Source organism: Xenopus laevis, chromosome 7L (assembly GCF_017654675.1).
Source record: "Xenopus laevis strain J_2021 chromosome 7L, Xenopus_laevis_v10.1, whole genome shotgun sequence".
NCBI lineage: Eukaryota > Metazoa > Chordata > Amphibia > Anura > Pipidae > Xenopus > Xenopus laevis.
The window spans coordinates 43726899-43744835 of NC_054383.1; the positions used below are offsets into that span (position 1 = coordinate 43726899).

The 17937-nt window shown below is 36.4% G+C and overlaps 1 protein-coding gene across 20 annotated transcripts in view; it reads left to right on the forward strand.

Annotated features, from left to right (window-relative positions):
- Nucleotides 1-17937, forward strand: part of col13a1.L (collagen, type XIII, alpha 1 L homeolog) — a 216670-nt gene that overhangs the window by 156668 nt on the left and 42065 nt on the right. For 17 of the 20 annotated variants that reach the window (XM_018225471.2, XM_041568872.1, XM_041568877.1 and 14 more), the window contains 7 exons: nt 4172-4216; nt 9519-9545; nt 10380-10466; nt 13038-13091; nt 13649-13693; nt 16492-16560; nt 17411-17431. In XM_018225471.2, coding sequence (XP_018080960.1) covers nt 4172-4216; nt 9519-9545; nt 10380-10466; nt 13038-13091; nt 13649-13693; nt 16492-16560; nt 17411-17431 — 348 coding nt within the window. The remainder of the gene's footprint in view (nt 1-4171; nt 4217-9518; nt 9546-10379; nt 10467-13037; nt 13092-13648; nt 13694-16491; nt 16561-17410; nt 17432-17937) is intronic. The other 3 variants (XM_041568886.1, XM_041568883.1, XM_041568874.1) reach the window with 1 other exon arrangement.

The following is a 17937-nucleotide window of genomic DNA, read 5'->3' on the forward strand; positions in this document are numbered from 1 at the left end:
AAACAATAGTGTGTTGATGGTAACTAAGCTCCATGAATCCGTATTGGTGGCAAAGAAATCTTATTTGGTTTATTTAATGTCTAAAGGAGAACTAATTCCCCGTAAAGAGAAAAGCTCCCATGCACTGAGCTCCATTGTCCTCCCTGTTCCACATAGTTTAATACATGAAAAAGTGTCCCTGGATGTAACACTTCTGCATTTTTCACTAAGTGACCCCCAAAACTAAGATTTTTGGCCCAGGCGCAGTTGGAGCCGGGCTGGCATTAGTGCCAATTGTGCCAGAAAACTGTAAATCATCAAAGAAAAAGATGTTGAGCCGAAGATACAGAAGATGGAGCCCAGGAGCTCCGCTGCAGTACTCTGCATCGATAGGTCAGTGTTACATCCAGGGACACTTTTGTGGGAAGCAGGGGGGGGCAATGGAGATTAGTGCATGCTTTTCTATTTTTTTTAGTTCTCCTGTAAATGATTTTTAGCAGACTAAAGGTATGCTGATCAAATTTACAGAAAGACTTTTTAACCTGAAAACCTCATTCTGGATAACAGATCGGATAACTGAAAATTAAGACAGCTGTATTGCAGAGTAAACATAGCATTGCTGCATATTGTTTGCCACATCATGCCTACTGTTTGCCCAATTTTTTCAGGAACAGCCTAAATTTTATAAATGAAATACAGAAGATACACAATATGTTGTGTTTATTAATCTGCACTTTACCTGTATATAACTTGGACAAGAGATTTTAACCTACATCGATGCTTTGGCTAGCATTGTACATACAGTACCATTAGCCTGCAGTCTAATAAGGATTGACTGCTTATCATCTTCCATCAGTATCATTTTTACTGTTTGCAGTCAGTCTGCAACAATAATAAACATGTTCTTTATTCTGGTGTATTAGAGACAGCTGCTTTCTTTTTGTGAGGTGAAAGAGAATGGACATTCAGCAGGGTTGCACTGCTATTTCATTCTGCCAAAGTCCAAATCAGATGTGAGTTTATGCTACTCAGTAATTAAAAGTAATTAGAACAGAATCTGCAACCTTGACAAAACCATTCATATTGGTTGTTGCTGGGTCATATAGGGAACTTGCATCTGCCATCTACAGAAGTTAGTGCTTGTATCTAAATAGCAGCAGAGTGCTGGATCTGGCACCATAGGCACAGGGAGCCCCTCACATCTGTTCTTCACAGCCCTATTTGCTATAATAACAAGCCCCCATACATATGCAGCTAGGAGAATCCACTTCTTTACTGACTGTGTACCCTGTATGGGAAAAGATAACGGTTTGCAATTGAGTCCTTTAATTGGTACAATATTGGCCTAACTTTTAGTTTGTGTGAATGGGGCAAGGCTAGTTATTATAGGAAAGGATGCAGATATTTCAAGTGCACAAGGTTCCTGTCTTTTCTCTTTATACCAGCAAAACAAAAAAATCAATTACCTACTACTACTATCTGGATCCGGATATGTTTTGGTTATGCCTGCTCTGCCTCCAGCCAGGTCCCTTTGTACCTAGGCCATGCCCTGATCACACTCCCTGCTCTGACTGCTGCTTAGGGCTATGTGACACAAGGTGATCCAATTTATTATACACTGACAGAATCTGTCTGCATTTACATATTTACCACCACAGTTGCATGCATTTCCCCCAGAATTCTACCAGTTGTCTGTCTGTCCCAATTGCTGGTGCCCAGTTTCTCAAAACATGTGCCTCGTTGTTTAAATATTTGCTTTTTTCTCCAGTATTCCAAAGAAATTAATTTGAAAAATTTGAAATTTGGAAAAAAGAACAAGAATTTGCAACTTTTACTCCTGTGGCAAAATTGTGGAGCCCAAATACAAAAAAATGAATTCAAATGGAATCATTTGGTTATATTTTCAGCTGCTGCTTTCTTTATACAATAATAGCACTGTGTATATAGAGGTTCAAATGCATTTTATGTATACAGTACACTCAAATTGATTTTTTTTTATATTCAGATCCATATTAATCTATGTAAACCCTATCACACTCTCAGTTATTGTTATATATACTGTATGGAACAATAGATAACTTTGCCTTTATTCATGTCACCCTAAATATCATGGCCTTAAAAAATCAAATTACTTAGCCAGAAAAAGAAGCCACCGTTACAGAGAGAACACCAGATGCTGCCTAAAGGAGCTCAGGCAAGGGGCTTTTTAAAAACTGGTTATATTACCAACTAATTCAGGACGTCCGAACCATGCATGATTAGAGGCAGGTTTCAGGTTTCTCTTTTAAAGCCTGGAAGCATATTAAAATGCTCCAAGCCTTACGGGGTCATGGACTTCTAGCTGAGGGTAATTCAGTCTGCAGGTGTAGGACTTATGATGATGTATATATAAATACAATAGAAATCTAAAAGTATCATACTGCCCTCTGCTGTATGAAGAATGTAATTACATTTGTACATGAAGATGGTCAAAATCTCTTAACTAAGGTCTCAGTGGCCCCCACACATGTTAGTGCTTTGAGAGAAGGCATTTTCAGCACAAGTGAGATTAATGGTTAGGCAGACTATAAAGGGGTCATTTACAAAGTGCAGAGCAGGGTGCAAGCAGTAAAGAATAGGTGCAAACCGCCATGTTTTTTGCACTCTTGTGCACTGCGCTATTCTGAATTATGCTGAGACCTGCATGAGCCCCATCATGACATTTCTGTCTGTTATCAGCTGTTATCAGCTTTATTAGGGGTGGGTGGAGGCATATAGGCATCCATACTTCTCTCAGAAAAGAAATAACCCTAGCACACCCTGGCCTTCCCAATCAAATCGAATCCCAGGTGCTCAGTGAAGGAGGCGTTTGGCTACCTCAAGATCCACATGAAAAGTAAGAAAACACTGGCACAGCATAGGTTGCTTCTAGCAGGGAAATCCCTTGCTCATTTATTGCGGATGCAACGTTTCGGGGCGTAACCCCTTTGTCAAGCATGCTTGACAAAGGGGTTACGCCCCGAAACGTTGTATCCATACTTCTCTCCCCTGCCTATCTTTTAACTTATGTGTATTTCAGACATGCAAGCTAGGGAGTGCCAACTGGTGCCGTCCAAGTTCTTACCTCCCTCCTGCCATATGGAGTATGGTTAGGGCTCTCTGTACCTAGTGCCAAATTTCCAGTTAGAGTGAAGCCGATCCTTAGACTAAGTGATTTTTGCATGAACACCAAGGTGAACATTTGTGTAGGTTTATACTTAATGAGTCTGTATAAGTGAGACACATGTGATGGTAGTCCTGAATATTTACAGTGTGGCCTCTGGTCAGCTATCACAGAAAAATACTATCTTGTCCCTGTAGTATTTGCAAGTCAAATCTGCACTATGAACTCCCTATGCTTGATAGCAAAGCATGATTATCTTGGAAAATATTTTTGCATCTACAATTAACCTTTTGATACCTACTTTGGAAAACTAGGGGGGTTACAAACTGTAAAAGTGTATAGAAGGTTAATATTCCTATTAAGACAACATCTGCTTTAACTCTTTAGGGCTTTAAAGTCTAGCATAGGGTACACAACATAACTCCTTGTAAAGCAACTGCCCTATGTTGATCAGGCCTATAAAAAAATGACCGTTATGGGGTACCATGAAAAAAAAGTAATTAAAGATAAAACCTGCACCTTTTCTGTCTGTACATATTAAGGTACTTGTCTGATTGCACACTTTATAGTTTGTACCACTGCACCATATAAGTAATAAAGCCCATTTTCTGAAAGTAACCAAAAAAACTAAAGTTTTTAAAAAAGTTATTTTCACAATGAAAATTTACATTGTAGGAAGAAACAAACAAATGATATTGCTTTGTGAAATGCAAATTATTATTCCTAAATGTGTTTTTTTTTTTAAACTCCACTTTTGACTTTTATTATATTTCCATTGAAGGTTTAACATACAAATACAATTTACAAGCTTCAAACACTGTCTTTATTTCCGCATGGTCAAATTTGCATGCTAATATAATATATAATCATAAGTTGCCTGTAATAGGATAATATCAGCAGCATATTTCCATGCAAACATTGACCTTGTGAAATTGAGGCACAAGACATGGACACTGGAAATGTTATACTAATACTATTCTTCTATAACCTTCTCTCTGGCACATAGACTTATTCTATCCCTATCTCTTTCTGTCTCATTTCCTACTCCAGGGGGAAAGAGGCATGCCGGGAATGCCTGGAAAACATGGAACTAAGGTATCCAGCATGGAATGGAACACACCTTTAACCTTTGAGTACTAATCTACATTACATGTAGGCTGTTCTTACAAAATGTGCTTTCTTTCTTTAATCCCATAATATCCCACAGCCTGATTATTTCTACCTTCATATAATTTACACCTTTCATTCATGTGTACTGGTCATGAAACAATACCGGTAGTTACTTACCTTCTTTCCACAACCCTCCTTGGCTCGGTAACCCTGATTTACATCTTGTGTCCTTTTTTCTTTAGCTTTACCTCTGATTTCTGTATCTGAAAGTTGAGAGGTATGACCCTACCCTTCCTTAACTTTATCATCCTTCAGCTTTACCATCCTTCATTCTCTTCTCTAGGGAAGACAAAACTGTGGAACTCCTGCAGTTGTAAACTACACTTTCCAGAATCTGTTGTAAGTCCACAACAGCTGGACTGCCACAGCTTTGGCCCCATTGCTATTCTCCATATTCATAAATTCATTACTAGTCTTACCTATTCTTGTTTCATTCTTTCCATTAACTGTCCAAGATAAAAGTAAACTAATAATTTCTGTATTATCCATAAACTCACTCAACTGTACTGCACTTATCCACTTGCTTCATAAAAATCCATTTGTGAGATTTTGTGTTGTTTTAATATTCCATGCCATGTTATTCAGTAACTACTCTCTTAATTGGAGGAAAACAAGATTTACTGTTCTTTCAGATAGTCAAGAAGAATGTCTGAAAGTGCTAATTATGTATTTGCTACTATTAACAAGTTGCCTTTGGTAACATTTTGCTCTTAATTCTTCATATACCATAACGTTAAACATTCAAATATGGAAGTGAAGGAAAACTTCTTATATAAAAATAATGGATGGGGTTTTGGTTGGTTAATCGGCTCTAAAATTGATTTCTTATGTTCTGGCTACCTGCCTAGTACAAATCTAGCTGCTAGCAATCTCTTGTACAGTCTTTTGGAACTGGAAGGTCATGGTATATTAAAAAAAAGTGTTATCAAAAAGCTATAATGTCAATATTACTGCTCTTATTTGAGCTTTACTTTTTTGTACCATTTGTCATAAGATATGACCAACATAACTGCTATATATACTATACCTGATTTTAAATCAAAAATGTTATTTACTTTGCAAGGACAGGCTATAGAAATCAAAAACATGCATTAAAGGTGTCTTCCTGATAATAAAACCCAATTTTGGACACTTCCCCCCCCCCCAAAAGGACATTATAGAACTGTAGGGATTTAAGAAGCGGTATAAATCCGTTTAGTTATAGAGATAGGCTGGTCTGGCCAGTTTGGTCTTCCTTACCGGTAAATATGTGTGGATAAGAACTTTAGGCAGTTGCACACAGTGGTTTTCACCATATCTGAAAGTAAAGGCAACATTCACACTCAGCTAGCAACCTCCAAAGACATTTTTTGTGACTTTGATAGTATCTTTAGGCTACTGTTAGAGACGTGTATTTTCTATGTTTGGCTGGATTGAATAAAGTGAGCAGAGAGTTAAAGTGGATCGATGTGTCCAGCTTCAGTAACTTACTTTGTATGGAGGTTTTATATTTCTGCAGTCGGACTTAGAAAACCTGGAAAGTAATATCTTTTTTTTCCTTCTGTTTATACTGATAAACTCACTTCCTGATAACTGGGTTTCCCATATCAACTTCCTTTCTCTCAAATATCAGTCTAGTCAAGATATGGATGTTACTCTAAAAGGGCTGAGAGCCCTGAGCCCCTAAATACTATCACATATAAGCTAATTTTTTATGGAATGGGTTAACAAAGTTCATGTTAACGAACACAAACAAGCTGATTTATTTAATGGAATGGGTTAAAACTGTTCAATTTAACAGATATGACCTAGACCTATGAATCATGAACAAGCAAAACATGACTCCACATGTTTCTCTAAAACCTGTGGTTCATTTTAGAATATAATCAATTTAAGGTCTTCAACCAAATCTCATCCAGAATAAATCAAACAAATATACAACAAATTGTTCTCTCAGATCATGTCCCAGTGTGGTTTACTATTCAAAATAAGAATTGTATTTCATGTAACAGAAACTGAACCCTTTAAACATCATTACCAAATACTGCTCACTGTAATTCTATCTAGAACAAATATGGTTAACATTACAAAAAAACATAATGTTTTCCATAAGTCTTTCCCCCCGGAACTCTTTTGGAACCTTGCTAAATCGATTTTCCACGAGTAAATAATATGTGAAGTGGCATTACATAGAAAACAACACATATTTTAACAAAGTTTTAACAACATTTAACAATGTCCTGATTTACAGCAATAAAGAATCATGCTAGGTATTAAAAAATGTATTCTGACTTATTCTGTAAAATAAAGGTCAAGTTCCATCAAAATATTAAAAATTCAGCAAATGTTTACTAATTTAATATGCTCTTTATTATGCATTTTTGCATGTTAAAATCCATCAACTGTATATGGCAACAGTTCAAAATGATTATTTAAAATACACATTCACTCGCTGGCACAAAGCAAGGAGGCAGAATTGTTTATCAAAAAATCAATGAGAGCTAAAGAAGAAGAGAAAGATAAAAAAAGGCAATAAGCTATAGCTACATACAGTATAACTTATATGTTCATTCAAGCCTTAGGGAGCTTCTCTAAAGACTGTCATCCTTGTTAACAACTCTCTGCTTCGATTTATTCTAAAAGAAGAAGGTCCTACAAAATCGAGACCCCAACTCTATATTTTCATTATGAAAAATAGACTAATAAAAGCTTATTTACCTAGATATTTGACATCTCTACAGTATTTAAATAGAATATATTGTACATGAGAAAATATATAAAAGAACATTTTTAAACCTGCCTAACTTAGATGATCCAGAAAGACCCTTCGGTTTAGGAGTAAGCTTCTGAAGTTTCTTGTGTTAACTTTTGACTGTCTAACAAAGATATTTCAGATGGACATAAGCTAAGACAAGCATTACAGCATCTCACCTATATATATATATAAATTTACATATGCAGAGAAGCAATACCCTATGCACAAAATATGCCATAACATCATAGTGACAGAATAGCCCTATCACCGGCCATAGGGTTGGAGCCTGTGTTAGCTTGCATTCCTTTACTTAAAGGGATACTGTCATGGGGAAAAAATTTTTTCAAAATGAATCAGTTAATAGTGCTGCTCCAGCAGAATTCTGCACTGAAATCCATTTCTAAAAAGAGCAAACAGATTTTTTTAGATTCAATTTTGAAATCTGACATGGGGCTCGACATTTTGTAAATTTCCCAGATGCCCCTGGTCATGTGACTTGTGCCTGCACTTTAGGAGAGAAATGCTTTCTGGCAGGCTGCTGTTTTTCCCTCTCAATGTAACTGAATGTGTCTCAGTGGGACATGGGTTTTTACTATTGAGTGTTGTTCTTAGATCGACCAGGCAGCTGTTATCTTGTGTTAGGGAGCTGTTATCTGGTTACCTTCCCATTGTTCTTTTGTTTGGCTGCTGGGGGGGGGGGAAAGGGAGGGGTGATATCACTCCAACTTGCAGTACAGCAGTAAAGAGTGATTGAAGTTTATCATAGCACAAATCACATGACTTGGGGCAGCTGGGAAAATGACAATATGTCTAGCACCATGTAAGATTTCAAAATTGAATATAAAAAAATCTGTTTGCTCTTTTGAGAAATGGATTTCAGTTGAGAATTCTGCTGGAGCAGCACTATTAACGGATTTTTTTCCCATGACAGTATCCCTTTAATTGACTCCTGCAAACTTCTGATCTAACTTGCCAAAATGGCAGGGTATTTTTGGGTATCATGTTTGTGAATGGCATTCATTTGCAGGCCCTTCTCTCTGCAGTGAGTTTACATTCTAATTGAGACTGGAGAACTTTTTGAGACATTAAAGGTCCTACAATAAATGAGGGCAGAGATGTCACAATGTGTTTCTTTAGTTCAGCTGTCAGATTCCACAAGACAAGTATATAGTAATCAAGTCAAATGTGTTTCCTATTTACTCTATAACAGGGTTACCATGGAACAGCTGTCACTGGGATTAGGGTCAGTTGTGTGTTTAGAGTCTAATAGATACAAATTACAAAAAAAGTCATTTCTTCGGTTATTGAATCTCAAATTTGAGTTCTCAAAGTAGGTTGGTTGCAACTGAAAAAGCAAAGAAAAGCATAATAATAATATATAAACACTATTTTATACTGTACAAAATGTTTACTGGCACTTTATTTTACTTTGCCCCTTGAGACTGCAGAATTTATTAGTCAGAGATACACATGTTATATGCAGATTTGTGTATAATTATGTGTGTAAACTACTGTTTGCACATCCCATTCCCTGCTATGGGCATTAAAAAGGTCTATTTGTATTGGTGGTATTTGCCCATAATATTGTATTACAGGTATGGGATCAGTTTTCCGGAAACCCGTTATGCAAAAAGCTCCGAATTACGCCATGTTCATTTCACATTTCAGGCTGGGATCAGGTAGCATAGAAAGGAGACTAATTAGAAAAAATATTAAAAATGTAAGAACTGATGACACTGCTTCATACATTTTTTTCTTCCATCATCTGAATTTTTTTTGTAAAAGTATGATGCACAGATGTCAGTCATACATGCACGCACATACATGTATACCAACTAATGTTATATCCATCTGTTTGCTTTATATGTCTGTGCAATGGCACAAAATGAAAGCCACATGTTAAGAACAATTCTGTACTATCTCAATTATTTACAGAGGCATAATGATGTCCTGTTAGATTTCAACTTGTCACATAGATATTGTAGGACCGCAAGCCATCCTGCTCTTTACAAAAGTGGTCACATATGCTAAAAATGACCCGTATTTCTTTGATTTTGCACAGCTGCATGTAAACACTTATGCTCATTTGTGTTTTTCCTATTTAAACAACAGGATTTTTTTACCTTTTAAGTTTTTTTTTAATTTCTGCTAATTTTGAATATTTTTGAGAAAAATTTAATTTAAAAAAGTGGCAACTAAAAGCTGAGCTTGTATGAAAGTCAATGGGGTATTTTCAAAAGTCAAGCTATTTTAATTTTGTTTTATAAGACCAATTTTTAAAAATTAGTGACAATGTGATTTTTTCTGCAGGTAAAAGTTTTACTATCTTATTACTATCTAATAGGTTTTAACACCACACCTATGACCCAACTATATTAACATTATTGATGTTTATTAGAAGTTGCGCAGTGACCCACTTAAATGTCTATGATACTATATTCTGAACAATGAAATAAAGAATATATCTTCTGTTCTTTTTATCGTTATTTCTAGGGTGAACCTGGAATTGTAGGAGAAAAGGTACGCTTCTTTTGATTGGATGAATTGTTCTCAGTTCTTTATGCATTGTGATGGGCAAATGACAAAGGCAGTATTGTCTACTTAGTTGGTCTGCTCATCATAGGAGGAGCATAAGTAGTCCCTTGCAAGGTACACCAGACAGGAAGGTTACATGTTAGGAGCATATTCTGCAGTATGCAATCAAGCTATTTAAGCTCTGGGTCAGCTCATATAGTATAGCTAATATACATGCAAGAAAATATAAAAAAGATGACAAAGATTTTATAACCATAGTAGTGCCACATTAAAACATTAGGTATACCATGGGATAAGTGTTTAGATAAGCATCCATATAAAATCATTATTGAAGGAGTGTAGGTACAGAACCTCTATAAACGAAGAGGGAACTGCCTATGGTAACTTTACTGCATGTGCTGCATATTTCTAAATAAGTTAGAGGGCTAGAAAAGTGGTTTTGTTGGTCTGTAAACAAAAAGCAAGCTCTTTAAAATTATACTGATTTATTTGTAAGAAATGCATAATCCATGAATCACATTTATAAAGGCACAGATTAATTCTTTATATTGGATGATTTCCATGATCGTGAGACACAGTTAATACACATGTAAGGACAAATGCAGAGCTGTATAAATAACCCAACTATTTATGGCAACTTTTATACAATTTTGTCCGGGGACAGTGGCTGTCATTAAGCATGCAGCTAAGAAGCAGAGAAGCAATATTCTCAACAAAATAATACTTCATAGTTACCTACTCAGAAAAAGGTACCTACCTTCTCAAAAAAAAAAGTCAGGCGTTTTGCTTATGCCTTTTTGTTTGATATTATATATACAGGGCGAGAAGGGCGATACTGGAAATGCAATTGGTGGAATTAAAGGAGAACCGGGAAATCCAGGACTGCAAGGGCCACCAGGACCAAAGGTTTGCATCCTTGTTGATGTTATAACTTTTACAGTAAATGTAATGTCAGGTGGGGAACTTTCCTACACTTAAGAACATTCTTACGTATACTGAAAAAAACTTCATGACACTTTTAGAAGTAAAGTCCTAAGAAGAGAGTTTATAATAGGAAAGCAGACTAAAATCTATGGTATACTTCTATTTTCAGCACCTTCCTTGTAAATAACGCCCAAACTCTTTCACACATCTGTATGAATGTAATAATGGTACAGTATATATTATACACAGATGTTGAGATACAATCTTGCACAATCTTGTGAGCATTCACCATAAGATGGGTTGTGCTTAACTGCAACTCCACAGGTCAACTGCTTGTTTCTGTATTAAGACAAAGGCAATTGCTTTCCCTTTAGCTTTATATGCTTCGTTAATGCCTTATGTGGCATTCTTATGTGCTTCCTCCTAGATTTGTTTAACACAACAGCTGATAGTAGCAGATAAACAAGTAGAGATCAAAAGTTAGAGTAATAATAATTAGCACACTGGAGGAACTGTTACCTAGCCATACCTAAGAAGCCATACGTAGTTCAATCTCCTATGCTCTCCAACCTATAGGCTAATGAACTGAATGGATGGAGAGTGTACATGGGGGCCACACACAGGATAGCCACCTACCTAATGTTCCTACCCATCACCTTTTGAACAGCAGGGACTGCTTCTTCATCATGCACTAGTCAAAAATGGTACATCTGCAGATGAAATTTTCAAAAATGCAGATTCTCAAACTGATCAATATCCATAGTATGGTGATATGTCTCAGGAACTGTGGGCCAACTTAAACGCACAGATTGTAGGCAGACTTAATGAACCTTAATGAACGAAATCATTCAACCTTTTTTTGGGCTTTTGTCAAATGTACTAACTGCACAGCACAAATACAGAACTTGGCTGCTTCTGCACATTGGTGCCTGTAGTATTTCATCTGTAATCCATGTATATTTATCATAATAATGAGAGTATCTCATTATTCTAATTTTCATTAACATAACAAAGAAGAAAGCGGAGTCACAGAGAAAAAGTGTTCAGCAAATAGCTCAGAAATAACATCTATAGATCTCAGAGCAGGTACGAGTTTTTCTGGGAAAAATAAAACAGGATAGTGTGGCTATAAAGAAAGGTTAATTGTGACCCTCTTTCCATCTAGCAAAGCAATATCTTGTGTACTTTTGTGTGATTCTTACACGGCATAAGCCTGGTGCCTTATTGTACTAATACAGGGGGTAACATGCCTTAAAGTATTTGGCTCTTTAAAAAAATCAATTTTTTTCCCCAACAACATTGCATTTCAGTGAAATTTTACTGCTCAGGCAACATTTTCTGATTTGACAAATCTACAGTGCTAACTCCACTGGAAACTTCTCAGAACTTTATAAATAGGAAGTTCCAACATCTTTGGAAATCAGTGAAGTGTGGCAAAGTAGTTAAAATTACTTTGATGCCTTCTAAATAGCGCCCTCATTGCTTATGCTTGATAAAACAAAACATAAATCATTAAGACTGGGTAAAAAAACACATTATATTAAATCCATACAATAGAAAAAGGGAAATTGTTCAGTCATAAAATGTACTTTTCTTCCCCACACGCAAATACCATCTCCCATATATATATCATTTTGACAAATTTGCATTGATATTATATTGCCTGTGGGGTATATTATGGCTCCATATCAGAAACTATTTATAGGAAATGGGCAAGAAACTGTGGAATGAAACAGAGACACATTGTACAACGATTCCTTAGCTAAACAGTGGGGTTTCCAGGACACTCTTGAAAAGAGCAGCCTCCTAAGCTTAAACAATTTCATTCACCTGAATGGCAATCTTTCTTTATGTTCTGCAGATAAAACATGTCCACGTAAATGATTAAAATTCATTTGGTTATTTATAGCAATAACCATTCTCCATCTGATAAAGGCTCTTTGATCTCTGCTTTGGAGAATCTTGTTAAGGGGAATACAAAGAAACAGGAAGTTGTAAGAGACCTTTTGTAGATGAAAATGTTCCTTTTCTTTGAAACAAGGACTATGACAAAATGGGTTACTGTAAAACACAATGGAGGCAGTATGTATTGTTTCTGTTGCGCCATAAAAGGTGAGAAAAGGTTAGAAAAAAAAAACCCGGCTTTACACGTAAAATGTTTTTAAGCTGAAGAGAAAAATCCTTGTTATTGGCACTTGCAAAGCTAATAGCATCCTTCTCGCATACTGTTTTGCATGTTATCCTTTCCTGAACAGAAAAAACAACCAATAATATATAGTCAATGACAGTAAGCAACATTATACTGTAATTGACTCGGCACTCAGAATGGATTTCGACCCCTCGTGCATTTTGGCGGCAAAATCCACAGATCTGGCATGGCAGGAGGCTTAGATATAGCAGGTTTTGTGGGCAAGATGGTAACAATGACACCCTCTGCTGTACAACAACAGTTGAAGGGCCAATGATTAGTCAGTCCTTCTTAGGTAAATAACTGGATTCTGCAATGTTATAATTTCATTAGGATAGTTAAATACTTTTTCTGTTTTTTCCTAGGGAGAAGCTGGTGATATTGGCCAACCAGGAGTTCCAGGGCAGCGGGGAGAAAAGGTGTTCTTTTTCACTTTTATGACTTCTCTTAGAACTAAGAGGTTTTAATAATTTTAAAACATACAGTAAACCACAAGTCTCTGTTCATTGTGAACAAATATAGCTTTACACACATCTAGGTCTTAGGCTGGTGTTTGATATTCCTTATAAAGCAGAATCCTTTAGACTGCAGACCTCTTTTTCCTTCCATTTAATAATACAGACACCCTGTCTGAGAGTCTAGCATGAATTTGAAAATGCTCATTATTATATTTTTTCTGCTCACAAAGTCGATAAGAGACTACAGTACAAAGAGCAATTATTTCTGAATTTGTCAGAAATCGCACATGTACAGTTCCAAATGATGTGCGTGTACATATAAATGGTACAAAGGGGAACATTTCATGGTAGTTGCAAATACAGATCAAAAGATGGTATCCCTTAATCTAAATTTTCTATAAGTACATAAATATTTTTGTTGTATTTTATAATGTTGTAGGGGGTGGGTGAAAATCAATCTGTGTCTCGGGCCTAAACCATTGTAAGACTTACTGTCCTTGCTGTGTTGTTTTCTATAGGGTTCTACAGGCTCAAAGGGAGAACATGGACTTCCAGGACCACGAGTAAGTTTTGTGAGACCAAACAGCCTGGCTTGGAATTAGTTTGGCTGGGATATTGCATGGTTAAAATACACAATATGTCCACTATTATGTTGATGCCTGTCTGCCTATGTCTGTCCAACATCTCATTCTAAACTTACATTTGAACTCACATTTGAGTTCCATTTCATCAGACAGGTGTCTGCTTGATACAGTAATATTCAGATTTTCCTTGGTGTAATGTCATGTTGTGATATGGTAATAGCAACGTCCCCAATACCCTTCACTACTCATCTCACTATCTCACTATTAAACTTAATAAGGTTACTCATGGAGAACTTGAGCAATATCATTCATATATTTACATTATACAGTGGCTACCAGCAAAATGTCTTCAATCATCCTGATATAATCATCCTTAGAAATCATATCATGGTTATAACATTTGCACAGGTTTCCCCATACTGTAATCACAACTTTCCAGGTTAATTTTGCCAATATTAAGCTGTAATCAAGCAACAGAGGGGGCATATGGTGCTGTTTAGGTGTCCAGTGCAAGGGAAAAATTGTGTATCTAGGCAACTACCATATGAAAGGAAAAACAGAAAGTCAGGAATAAATAGAGCAGGCAGTATATTCATTGGAAAATCCTACTGCATTAGTTGGGCTGCTGGCCCTGGAGGAAATGGGGATGATGCAATGATGCTTCAAGCACCTCTCATTATGACCACTGGACTACAGTTCCCGTCATGGTTTAACCCTCATTCTAGGAGTTTTAGTGCAGTGACATTTGATTGGAGCAGCACTGCTATGGAAAGCTTACGTCCCCTTTAAATAGATTGCATACCTTTCGAAAAACTGGCCCATTGTGAACTCTCCAAAGCAGCCATCCAAAACATATTTGCAAATGCAAGACAAAGCTCCAATTAGCATTCTGTTCATGTGCCCTATGTTGGTGATTTTGCTGGGCGTCGTAGTAATATTAGCTTTCTTAATTATGGAAGGCATACGTCCCCTTTAAATAGATTGCATGCCTTCCCAAAACCAGGCCCATTGTGAACTCTCCAAAGCAGCCATCCAAAACGTATTTGCAAATGCAAGACAACGCTCCAATTAGCATTCTATATGTGCCCTATGTTGGTGATTATGCTGGGTGTCATAGCAATATTAGCTTTTAATATTTCCTTTCCAATATAATACTGTATGTAAATATCAGAGGGGGATATAGGGCTATAAAAATTGTTTAATACTGCCAGCAACAACCGAAGAGAGAGTCAAGTGTAGTATACAAAGCAGGCAAGATATTCACTGGAGGACGCTCCTTAGCCACCAAGTGTTGCTTTAAAAGAAAATGTAAACCCTCAAAACAAATTAATGTAAAATGTGTACAAAAACAGCAGAGAAGAGTTTTGGATGCTTCTCACATCATTTTTAAGATGAGCAACATCAGAAGACTTTCCTCTTTTAATTCTGTATACATTTTTTTTTAGAGCACAGACCTCCTGAGAGTTATTTAACAAGCCTATATTTTACATGGCAATAACATTTTGAGCAGCACTCCAGATTTTATCAAGCATTTGTTTGTAGAGTATTTCTTTTTTATTCTGAAATTCCTGACTCTCAGGCCAGTTGGCAGAGGTGACCAGCACTACTATTCTACTTTCATAATATGAGCCGTGTTAAAACTGCTAAAATCTTAAAAACTAGCAAAAATAATGTAAATGTAGAAGTGTTCAGAATATTACATTAATTTGTTTTGGGGGTTTACATTTCTTTACAAAACCGTATCAGCTGTTTCTGGACTACAAGTCTTAATATTATTCCTCCATATGCGGGGTGCTGTAAAATAGCAACATTTGAGTGTTGTGAATGATAGCGTTACCATAATAGATTTGTCACCTAAAATCATTATAAAGGGACATTTTTGCATTATATTATACACTGTCAAATGTAGCAATGTGGGATATGCATTAGGAAAATAGTATATTTTTATTTCTATAGTGCTACTTATGCATAAATAAATACCAGAAAGGGTTCCTGTACCTTTAAATTAGAAACTTTAGCTACATAGTTTTTACTAAGTAGGTGTATGGCATTCCAAAACTCAGTTTAGAGAACTCACAGGCACACCAACCTCTCATTATAGTATCACTCCAGGGATCAGCACCCACCTGAATACGGTTTGAGGGATGCCCCTTTGTCAGGTGGGCACGAATGGACATGCACCCAAAATGTTGTGTGCAGACTGTTTGACACAATAAAAACTGGAGATCACCCTGTAGAAGGACAATCCTGTGTTCTATTTCTGTTTTTATGAGTAATCCAAAACCATACCCCTTGGCAACATTGTGTGTCAGTCTTACCTAGCTGTAGGATGTGCTCTGCCAATATCTGTATACAGATATGGGACCTGTTATCCAGAATTCTCGGGACCTGGGGTTTTCCGGATAATTTTCCATAATTTTTATCTCTATACCTTGAGTCTACAAAAAAAAACATTTTATCATTAATTTAACTCAATATGATTGTTTTGGCTCCAATAAGGATTCATTATATCTTAGTTGGGGTACAAGGTAATGTTTTGTTATTACAGAGAAAAATGTGAATTATTTGATTAAAATGCAGTCTATGGGAAACGGCCGATTATGTAATTTGGAGCTTTCTGGATAACGGGAATCCAGATTCTGTGTACAAAGTAAGGTTTTGCTAACATAATGAAGAGAAGATGCATATAAGTACCTTTAATCATTAGAACTCACTTTTGGGATAGTAAGAGTAGGCAGTACAAAGTATTCTCATGCAATTCTGCATGTTTATTACAGGGCCCGAAAGGAGAGCCAGGGAAATCAGAGATGGTAGAATACAATGGCAACATCAACGAGGCATTACAGGTAAACTGGTGTTTTTGGTTCCATGTTCATACACATTAGAATTTATGGTTCACCTTACCTGTTTGTAGCTATAATGCAGAATGCTTATGAAAATCCCACAGAGGTGTGCACATGTGCAGCCACACTGAATGATATAATTTCATTAGCATGTCCTGAATTAAAAATTGACTTTCAATCACCTTTGATACTGATCTTCAAACCACAAAACATTCATTATTATTAGCTTCTCGTGCCTAATTCTTTGTCTGACCTCTGTGTTTAACTCATTTGCTGCTAGCAAGGCATTCACCTCTTTTTTAGCAATGCAGTCACAGCTTCAGGAGCTCAAATAGTAGTTTGAAAGCAATTAGTAAAACATTTGCTCTCTAAGTTGCCCACAAGGGAATTTCTCCCAGCAGATTTTTCTGTGCCCTTCATATCTCACTGCCACATCTGGAAATAAGAACACAATTCTCAGCCTCATGTATTCATGCCGACCTACTAAACTCAATAAAATCTAATTTAGGAGATATCGATCAGTGAATGCTCTAAATGCACAGAAACACAGTCTGGCAGCAGATGAGAACTGATTAGCCGGCACAGACTGCATATTGGTTACCTGATTGAGGCCTGCGGAGCAATATAATCCATGGAGAATGTTTACATTAAGGAAAGTCTCATGCCAATCTCAAATATTTTTAATTACTTTAGGGAATTAGCTTTAACATTCCAAGTGGGGCTCCTGCATAAACCAATACTTTCTCTAACCTTATGTTGTAAAATATATGTTAAACCCTTGTAATGAAACCAAAGAAGCGCAAGTGTTTTAGCTAAGATGTTACTAAAACTTGTATTGACATTGCTTCCGTAGGAAATTCGAACAATGGCTCTGGTAAGTTATATGTTACTTATATTTCTATTATACCATATAGATGTTATAGTACTGTACTCTGTAAATAAAGTACACTACTGTTTCAGAGCAAGTTGTATAATGGCATAATAATACCTTTATATCTTGATACTGTTTCAGAGCAAGTTGTATAATGGCATAATAATACCTTTATATCTTGATACGCATTAGAAACTTTTGGGTATGAAAACCTTCAGGCCTTCATCCGAGACAGAATTTAAACTCTATAATGGGCACAAAAAGACTGATCCAATGTGTGCCACTTGGGCCCATGATTGAATCGCCAGTGTAATGACCGAATACATTGCAAAATGCAGTCCTTGCCTGTTACTTCCAGAGTAGCCTTATGTTGTTGAGTCTACAGACGCAACTGACTTCCACCTAGTGATTTGCAAGATAAAGTCATTAATGAAGCCACATGCATTGCAAAAATGCACTCTCATTAATATAGCTACTTCAATATATTTTAAATAGGTATCTATGGATTT